This window comes from Nanorana parkeri, unplaced genomic scaffold (genome assembly GCF_000935625.1).
Source record: "Nanorana parkeri isolate BGI_ZX_2015 unplaced genomic scaffold, ASM93562v1 scaffold626, whole genome shotgun sequence".
Taxonomy (NCBI): Eukaryota; Metazoa; Chordata; class Amphibia; order Anura; family Dicroglossidae; genus Nanorana; species Nanorana parkeri.
The window spans coordinates 224,249-234,883 of NW_017306894.1; the positions used below are offsets into that span (position 1 = coordinate 224,249).

General features: G+C 45.6%; 1 protein-coding gene across 1 annotated transcript in view; it reads left to right on the forward strand.

The window, feature by feature from the left end:
• Positions 1-10,635, forward strand: part of TMEM163 (transmembrane protein 163) — a 103,045-nt gene that overhangs the window by 84,719 nt on the left and 7,691 nt on the right. The window contains exon 6 of the mRNA XM_018563040.1: positions 9,785-9,896. Coding sequence (XP_018418542.1) covers positions 9,785-9,896 — 112 coding nt within the window. The remainder of the gene's footprint in view (positions 1-9,784; positions 9,897-10,635) is intronic.

A 10,635-nucleotide genomic window follows, 5' to 3' on the forward strand; every position in this document is an offset into this window, starting at 1 on the left:
CCACTGCAAGGGTTAATATTCCATACTTGGAGTTCCTTAAATATAAATGTAACAGTATTACTTCATTGGGATTTCACTCTCGCTCCAATTACAATCATTGACAGCGTTCAGGGTCCGGGTGCCTCCTCACCGTCCCCCCTCTAATATACATCTACATATGTCATCTGTGCCATCCAAACGTAGTACCCATCTGCTTCCAGCAATATTCACCGAGAATCGAAGCCAAACGGCACTGATAGAAAAATGAAACGCACGCGGAATACGCAATTAGACACGACGGCTGGGTGATTTAATTGAAGCCATAAATCAGAGTATTTTATGGGGCTCCTGTATCTCTTTATTAACAGAAGAAAACACATGTATTGTGACAATGGGCTGGCACTCCGAGATCCGTCCTCATTAGTCTGCCACCGGAACACAAAAGAAAATACAGGCGGAAATTAAAATCTAAAATGGGATTTGCGAGTTTGGACGGACGCCAGCATGAGCACCGGGACTTGGAATAAAGCGGGGGCACTGAGATGGCGTGAATGCGTCTGGTCTTATACCTGGAGACCTGCATCACCTTAATGGGGTTTCAGGATCGATGGCCAAGTGAAATGTGATCAAGGATCTGTTGATGTTTCTCATTACCGGAGATGTATGATTCTTCCATTTACATGGCAACAAATCTTTGAAAAATTCTGTTTCCAAAAAGATTTATTTTTTCTGGATTTTTCCCCAAGCAGCACAAAGTTACAGGTTCACTTTATAGCCGCAGCGCCCCCACCAACCTTTTAGCTGATACTTTATATATAGCATAATAGTTACATCGTATTTGAAACACAGACAGGGACATATGACTACAATCCCTCTTCCCACACCCCAGACCAGTGGCGTAACAATAGCCATGGCAGCCCATGCAGCTGCTATGGGGCCTGGGGGTGGAAGGGGGCCTCATTAAGGATTGCAAAATATGCTTTTGACCTTGTATCCCCCTATGGCATTTCCAATCAAGAAGAGCTTACATCACAGTGTACAGGAGGAGGCTATGCAGACCGTTCTCCTGCTACATGTCCTTAATTTAGTTTCTAAGGGGTTGCTGGGAAGCCCCATCAAAGATTTGGTATGGGGCTCCATGATCTGTAGTTATGCCCGTGCCCCAGACATACACTATATTGCCAAAAGTATAGGGACGTCAAAAGTATTACACGCACATGAACTTTATTGGCATCCCAGTCTTAGTCCATGGGGTTCAATATTGGATTGGCCGCCCTTTGCAGCTATAACAGCTTCAACTCTTCTGGGAAGGCGTCCACAAGGTTTAGGAGTGTGTCTAAGGGAATGTTGGACCATTTGTGAGGTCAGGTACTGATGTTGGAGGAGAAGGCCGGGCTCGCAGTTCCCGCTCTAATTCATCCCATAGGTGTTCTATGGGGTTGAGGTCAGGACTCTGTGCAGGCCAGTGAAGTTCCTCCTCCCCAAACTCCCCCATCCATGTCTTTATGGACCTTGCTTTGTGCACTGGTGCGCAGTCATGTTGGAACAGGAAGGGGCCATCCCCAAACTGTTCCCACAAAGTTGGGAGCATGAAATTGTCCAAAATGTCTTGGTGTGCTGATGCCTTAAGAGTTCCCTTCACTGCAACTAAGGGGCCAAGCCCAGCCCCTGAAAAACAACCCCACACTCTGCCCCTTTGTTATAATACCGCTAACAGGTGACCGTGGAGTATTTAGTAGCAAGGAAATGTCACAGAACACCTGAATCCAATGATTTTGACAATATAGTGTATCTGAACAATAAGACCCATCTCCTTGCTCCCATTTACCTCCAAACTTCTTGAACGCCTGGTCTACAACTGCCTCAGCCGCCACCTTACTGCTAACAACCTCCTCGACCCCTTTCAATCTGGCTTTTGTTCGCAGCACTCCACAGAAACTACCCTTCTAAAACTTTACTAATGACTTACTAACCGCTAAAACCAAAGGCCACTCCTCTGTACTCATACTCCTGGACCTTTCTGCTGCTTTTGATACAGTTAATCATCCGTTACTCCTCAATAAACTCCATTCCCTTGGCCTCCAAGACTCTGTTCTCTGATGTTTCACCTCCTACCTATCCCAGCGCACCTTAAGTGTCACCTATAACTCTACTTTCTCTATCTGTGGGAGTCCCCCAAGGCTCTGTCCTTGAGACCCTTCTATTCTCCATCTACACCTCTTCCCTGGGTCAGTTGATAACCTCCCATGGCTTCCATTACCATCTCTATGCTGACGACACCCAAATATATCTCTCTACCCAGGGCCGGATTTACTCTCTCTGCTGCCCCAATGCCAGGTTCATCAATGAGCCCCCCTGTATGCAGGCTGCATACAAGTAATCTCGGCAACCTCGCCGAGATCACTTGTACAAAACTAGCAGCGGCTTCCCCTCTGTACATTTAGCCCTGCTTGCCCAAAGCAGGGCTAAATGTAGAAAACAGCCCTGGCGTCGGAAGATAGGAATTCCACACGCCTGCTGTCCCTCTACTCCCTGCTGCCCTGAGGCCGGGCCTCAGTTGGCCTTGTGGGAAATCCGGCTCTGCCCCTACCCACTAGCAATTTCTTAGGACTTTGGAATGACACCAGGCACACTTTTGCTCTAAAATTTGACTGGAACCATATTCCTGCTCTATATCTAAATACAAGAAGAATGAACTGCTGATTTTCCCCTGCTGATTAGTCAGCAATCGCAGCGTGATTTTACAAGGCAATTGTGACTTCTACATTGTTGTAATTAGTTCTGCAACACCAACAATGTAACAGTGAAGGAGCGTTTGAAACACATTCCAGTGTAAACTACAGAGCCTTGCTGCGATCTGGGATGAGAGCTCAGATATTCCAGCCAAAGGTCTGTTTGTATTCATATCGGGTAATTCTCCATCCCCGAGATCTCAAACCCTCGGTAGTACAACATTTGCAGCAAAGCACGGAGCACGTGCGTCTAAAAATAAATATTAAGCCCTACGAGAATGGCATTCCTGTAGAATTAAATTCAGCAGTGTAATTACTATTGCTCTCATGAAATGATCCCTCTTAATCCACAAATGTATTATGAATGGAAGCAGGAAGCCGCCTCTGGATCTCTCATTCCGCTACGAGTACCATTTGGCATCAGTTAACAATGTCATGGAAATGTGGAATCATTTTTATTCTGGCCGCACTTAATGCTCCAATGTGAAATTAAAACACGTTGGGATGGAGGAGTATCGAGAACAGACGAGAATACAGCTCCAAGTCCTCCCCATTGCTGGTCATATGACTAAATGCCTTGGCCTGTGCTATAAACCAGAATTCAGATAGCAAATTAAAAAAAAAGTAGGGAGCATTTCACCTATTGGAAGTCCACACACCAGTTCCCCCTCAGGGACTGCTCCCCCTCCCCCTCGGGGACTGCTTTCCAGAATTGATCAAATGGTGGAGGATCTCATGTTTACTGGGGCTTCCTGATTACACTTTAACAATAACTCAGCTTACACCCAGATAATGACTAACTCTGCTCCTCAAATTCAAGATAGGTAACAATGCTGTATCTTGCTGACTCACTACCTGCTCTCAAGCCCTCCCTCACTGCATCTTGGGGTGGACTAGTCTCACCTCCATCTCCTGTCCAGACTAAACCACCCTTCTCATCCTCCCATGGGGGTAAATCCTCCCATATTTACCCCCAGATTCCCCCAAATCCCTCCCCAACTTCACCTGAAACCTACCTCGACCCCTAAACCTGACACCCCCTGCCCCTCCCTTCATATCTGGCACCTCACAAGCTGAACACTGAACATCAGTCATCCTGGTTGGCTCTGTTCAGCTATATTCAGTACTCCCATGGCAGTCCTGTTTCTGGTTGGCTCTGGTTGGCTATATTCAGTACTCCCATGGTACTCCTGTTTCTGGTTGGCTCTGGTTGGCTATATTCAGTACTCCCATGGTACTCCTGTTTCTGGTTGGCTCTGGTTGGCTATATTCAGTACTCCCATGGTACTCCTGTTTCTGGTTGGCTCTGGTTGGCTATATTCAGTACTCCCATGGTACTCCTGTTTCTGGTTGGCTCTGGTTGGCTATATTCAGTACTCCCATGGTACTCCTGTTTCTGGTTGGCTCTGGTTGGCTATATTCAGTACTCCCATGGTACTCCTGTTTCTGGTTGGCTCTGGTTGGCTATATTCAGTACTCCCATGGTACTCCTGTTTCTGGTTGGCTCTGGTTGGCTATATTCAGTACTCCCATGGTACTCCTGTTTCTGGTTGGCTCTGGTTGGCTATATTCAGTACTCCCATGGTACTCCTGTTTCTGGTTGGCTCTGGTTGGCTATATTCAGTACTCCCATGGTACTCCTGTTTCTGGTTGGCTCTGGTTGGCTATATTCAGTACTCCCATGGTACTCCTGTTTCTGGTTGGCTCTGGTTGGCTATATTCAGTACTCCCATGGTACTCCTGTTTCTGGTTGGCTCTGGTTGGCTATATTCAGTACTCCCATGGTACTCCTGTTTCTGGTTGGCTCTGGTTGGCTATATTCAGTACTCCCATGGTACTCCTGTTTCTGGTTGGCTCTGGTTGGCTATATTCAGTACTCCCATGGTACTCCTGTTTCTGGTTGGCTCTGGTTGGCTATATTCAGTACTCCCATGGTACTCCTGTTTCTGGTTGGCTCTGGTTGGCTATATTCAGTACTCCCATGGTACTCCTGTTTCTGGTTGGCTCTGGTTGGCTATATTCAGTACTCCCATGGTACTCCTGTTTCTGGTTGGCTCTGGTTGGCTATATTCAGTACTCCCATGGTACTCCTGTTTCTGGTTGGCTCTGGTTGGCTATATTCAGTACTCCCATGGTACTCCTGTTTCTGGTTGGCTCTGGTTGGCTATATTCAGTACTCCCATGGTACTCCTGTTTCTGGTTGGCTCTGGTTGGCTATATTCAGTACTCCCATGGTACTCCTGTTTCTGGTTGGCTCTGGTTGGCTATATTCAGTACTCCCATGGTACTCCTGTTTCTGGTTGGCTCTGGTTGGCTATATTCAGTACTCCCATGGTACTCCTGTTTCTGGTTGGCTCTGGTTGGCTATATTCAGTACTCCCATGGTACTCCTGTTTCTGGTTGGCTCTGGTTGGCTATATTCAGTACTCCCATGGTACTCCTGTTTCTGGTTGGCTCTGGTTGGCTATATTCAGTACTCCCATGGTACTCCTGTTTCTGGTTGGCTCTGGTTGGCTATATTCAGTACTCCCATGGTACTCCTGTTTCTGGTTGGCTCTGGTTGGCTATATTCAGTACTCCCATGGTACTCCTGTTTCTGGTTGGCTCTGGTTGGCTATATTCAGTACTCCCATGGTACTCCTGTTTCTGGTTGGCTCTGGTTGGCTATATTCAGTACTCCCATGGTACTCCTGTTTCTGGTTGGCTCTGGTTGGCTATATTCAGTACTCCCATGGTACTCCTGTTTCTGGTTGGCTCTGGTTGGCTATATTCAGTACTCCCATGGTACTCCTGTTTCTGGTTGGCTCTGGTTGGCTATATTCAGTACTCCCATGGTACTCCTGTTTCTGGTTGGCTCTGGTTGGCTATATTCAGTACTCCCATGGTACTCCTGTTTCTGGTTGGCTCTGGTTGGCTATATTCAGTACTCCCATGGTACTCCTGTTTCTGGTTGGCTCTGGTTGGCTATATTCAGTACTCCCATGGTACTCCTGTTTCTGGTTGGCTCTGGTTGGCTATATTCAGTACTCCCATGGTACTCCTGTTTCTGGTTGGCTCTGGTTGGCTATATTCAGTACTCCCATGGTACTCCTGTTTCTGGTTGGCTCTGGTTGGCTATATTCAGTACTCCCATGGTACTCCTGTTTCTGGTTGGCTCTGGTTGGCTATATTCAGTACTCCCATGGTACTCCTGTTTCTGGTTGGCTCTGGTTGGCTATATTCAGTACTCCCATGGTACTCCTGTTTCTGGTTGGCTCTGGTTGGCTATATTCAGTACTCCCATGGTACTCCTGTTTCTGGTTGGCTCTGGTTGGCTATATTCAGTACTCCCATGGTACTCCTGTTTCTGGTTGGCTCTGGTTGGCTATATTCAGTACTCCCATGGTACTCCTGTTTCTGGTTGGCTCTGGTTGGCTATATTCAGTACTCCCATGGTACTCCTGTTTCTGGTTGGCTCTGGTTGGCTATATTCAGTACTCCCATGGTACTCCTGTTTCTGGTTGGCTCTGGTTGGCTATATTCAGTACTCCCATGGTACTCCTGTTTCTGGTTGGCTCTGGTTGGCTATATTCAGTACTCCCATGGTACTCCTGTTTCTGGTTGGCTCTGGTTGGCTATATTCAGTACTCCCATGGTACTCCTGTTTCTGGTTGGCTCTGGTTGGCTATATTCAGTACTCCCATGGTACTCCTGTTTCTGGTTGGCTCTGGTTGGCTATATTCAGTACTCCCATGGTACTCCTGTTTCTGGTTGGCTCTGGTTGGCTATATTCAGTACTCCCATGGTACTCCTGTTTCTGGTTGGCTCTGGTTGGCTATATTCAGTACTCCCATGGTACTCCTGTTTCTGGTTGGCTCTGTTTGGCTATATTCAGCAGTCCTAAGGCACTTGTGTTACCGGTTGGCTCTGTTTAATTATATTCAGTACTCCCATGGCACTCGTGCTGCCAGCTGCCTCCGCTCCGCTCTCTTGGGCACAACCTTAGAATCGCATTGCTCAGATTACAGATTTGGGTGAGCTGCTAATGAAATTCTTGACTGCTGCCAACCTGGCTATGAAACCCTGGATGAGAGACAATCTGACATATGGTCACTGTTCCGGTCTCCATCACTATATCACAGATAATGGGGGCAGAGAGGGGTTTGGGGGGGGGGCTTTGAAGGATATTTCTTTATATTCACCTGTTATGACAGAGAGTGACACAAAAATAAACCTATCGCACATACGGGGCAGGATAAAGTTGCACAGGAGAAATTTAAAACTTTAAGGTAAAGCTCAGGATTTCTAACCCCCTCCCAACAAAAAAAGTATTCAAAGCATACAAGTCCTTAGATGTGATGGCGGAATTCATTTTTTCAGACATTTGTTCCTTTATTTTCACCTGAGATCCTGTGAATAACACACTTACTGTCCTTGGCTGGCTACGCTCATTCCTCCACTGTATCTATGGAGGGAGCCATGGTAGTCACCGGCTTCAAACATATCTTCTCTACATCTCCATTACATGGGCGGTGATGGATGAGCAGTATACAGAAGAAGGATAACACTGTTTGTGCAGTCAGTTGAGCTGACGTGACAAGGAGGTGTAATTTCTGTCAAAATCTGGTACTTTCTGTACTTGCTGAAAATGTAGTTAGCCTAAAAAAAAACTAATGCAGCCACCACATCTAAGGACTATCTGCAAAATATTACATTACTGACCTTGGGTTTAGTTCTCTTTTCAATAATATCCTCTCTCTCTCCCTTACTCTCTCTCTCATATTCTCTCTCTCCCCCTCACTCTCTCTCTCTCTCATATTCTCTCTCTCTCTCCTTTCTCTCCCCCTTCTCTCACTCTCTTTCTTCCTCCCTCTCTTTCTTCCTCCCTCTCTCTCTCACTTTCACTCTCCCTCACTTTCTCTCCCTCACTTCCTCTCTCTCTCCCTCTCTCTCTCACTCCCTCTCTCTCTCTCTCCCTCTCTCTATCCTTCACTTTCTCTCTCTCACTCTCTCTCTCTCTCTCCCTCTCTTTCTCTCTCTCTCTCTCTCTCTCCCTCTCTCTCTCACTCCCTCTCTCTCTCTCACTCCCTCTCTCTCTCTCACTCCCTCTCTCTCTCTCTCTCTCTCCCTCTCTCACGATAGGCACCATTAAACTATAGGAGGAATACTCAGAAATCCTTGTCGCTAGACTGCAGCCAGATCTCCCGTCGGAATATGTCAAATGTATTTGTTGGATTTGTTGTTTGTTCATGAAGCGGCACCGGGCTTGTTTGTACAAAAACTCTTGACGCGGCCGGCAATGTATATATAACTTCATTTATATGCTAATCAACGAGTTTTATTATATTTGTGTGAATTAGAGTTCTATCCTCTGCACATATTATCCGGTTTCCCCCCTAATGGAGTGTCAGTAGCAATCAGGGCCTAGACCGGCTGGATGACAGTATGCCCGGCACCCCTGCGTTATGCGGATACGTTGGGAGGCCGATCTGTGAGGGGAATACTAATTAAGGGGGAGAAAACCGCGCCAAGGATTAGAACGCCAAATTTCCCCTGAGACATGGCGAACATCTGATCATCAATCTGCCAGGAGGGACAGGGGGACAGACCGACACACGTCACCTCAAGCTACAGAGCGCTGAGACGGTAAAGAGAGCGGTCCTTGTTACCTGTATCAACCAATCACATCCTTACTGTCCTTCTCCCATACTGCGTGCCAATCATGAAATAGAATAATCTGTTTCTATAGGAAACAATGACAATCATTCCAAAGACTCAATTCACAATCCTATCACACCAGGAGATGACAAAGTGACAGTTGAGTCCAGTGACATTGGAAAATGACAGTCACATGACTACAATAAAGATCCTTATGTTAAAGTGTAACAATAAATCAAAAATGTACATATGGTGGAAATATTCACTGACGCGGAAGATTTTGTTTTTGTCTGAGTCTCCCCTATAACAAATTTTTTATTACATGTTGATCTGTTCTTCTTCCACTGACTTTAGAGGGTGACACCGCTGCTTGTTCTGCAGGTAAATTGCACAGCAGCGTTATCCCCTGGTGGGCAGGGATGGGCATATAGTTTAAAATGGACACCAGGAATGATCTTTTATGGAAACCTTATTAGGTTGATACATTTTCAAGCTGCTGTTTTCTATAGACAATTTTTGCTTTACAAATAAACATTTAAAGTATAATTAAAGCCTCTGTTTTTTTGCATATATATGAGGCTAGCAAGCAGGATATATATGCAAAAAGTGTTAAAAAAAACTAAAAACGCTTTATAAGAGGTCAATACTTACCTATGTCTTCTCTGCGCACTCCCGTCTTGGGGCGGGCACATGTGCAGTTCACAATTTCGGCCACGAGATGACGAGAGACGCAAGGTAAGTCTATGGACGCGTGCACCCGCATGCAGACACCGTGGGACAGGAAGTGCCAGCAAGGACAGAGAAGTCAGCGCTGGATCGGAGACCCGCCGCACCGCTGGAGGGACAGATGAAAGAAGATCGGATTAAGAGATATCATTTAAGGAAAGTGCTTTAATCAACATCGGGGGAGGGAATTATTTTTTTACTTTAATGTCACTTTAATTCATGACTAAGGAGTCCCAGAGCACTATGGGGTAGCTAAAAAGACAGCAGCTGCTGGTTGTATTGAGATTGTGGTTTGTCTGACTGAGACCTTGGACTCAGCTATTCAGTGATGAGTGAGTCACTGAGAAGAGTGTAAACTGCAGCTTGAGCTATTGAGCGCTGTAAACAGGTTTGATATCACAAAAGCAAACTGAGTAACCATACAACGTAAAGAGAAGCCTAAAGCTCCACCCGCTGGCTGAACAGGAAAAAGTAACATTTTAATGTGCAACATTTTATATTGATTGGGCTAAAATATTTGAAAAACATTTCGTTAGTTCTGAGCTTATGAAAAAATAAATGTTGTACAATGTTCCTGGATTTTGCTGTAATATAACGCACTACATGCTGTCCGTGGTCCTGAAACACTGGCACATTGTACATAAAGGCCCCTACCCATTCTGCAAGGCGGCAGCGGGATTCATTAACCCGGCGCTCTCTCTTTCTTGCAGGACAGCTTCCTGTTCAGTGTCTCCATATTGAGCGGGATCCTCTGCTCCCTATTGGCTGCTGTAAAATTCATGTTGGGCAGAGTCCTGACGAGTCGAGCGCTGATCACTGACGGTAAGTTGCACATTCTGATTTCTTTTCCTGAACGGGGAACCAAAAATAGCCGAAGATCGTGGGACAGGAATAATGAAAATGGGGATTTTTCTGGCAATTTTTACAAAAGCCAAAGCCACCTAAAATGTATATTTTAGTTATAGGCGGGGGCACCAGTGGGATGACCTACCATCGCGCCTTTCAATTCTTTCAGACTCCACTGGTAAAAATGTTTAACATTAGTTTGCCACATAGGGGGAAAAGTTACATTTTGTGATGATATATTTATATTCATCACCAGAACTACATTTTCCAAGAGTCTTTTTCCTATAAACAGTGTGTGACCACGCTCTTAGGTGTCAAGACGGCAGCATTGTTTTCTGGGAAGAAAACTCTTAATGTTTAATTTTTACAAAAGCTAATGTCCCACTTAATGTCCCACTCCACATGTATGCATGTGGAGTGGGACAGAGAGGGACAGGAATAGGCAGAGATCTATAGTTCTACAGGCAGTGCTGACAACGATTGTTGGGATTTCAGTGCAGCCAAGGCATTGTGTTGTCAGCCCAAACAGGAAGTTGGGAGCTCACTGGATTTCTGGCAGATGAGGGGGTATTTTTCTATATTTGCAGCATTTTTAAAAGGATAAAACATAAAGAAATTTGTATTTACTGCAGAAATGTGCTGAATGTTTTTTGTTTTTTTTGCCATACATTTTAAATGAAAAATCAGATTTTTACAAGCACGCTTTTTCGTATTT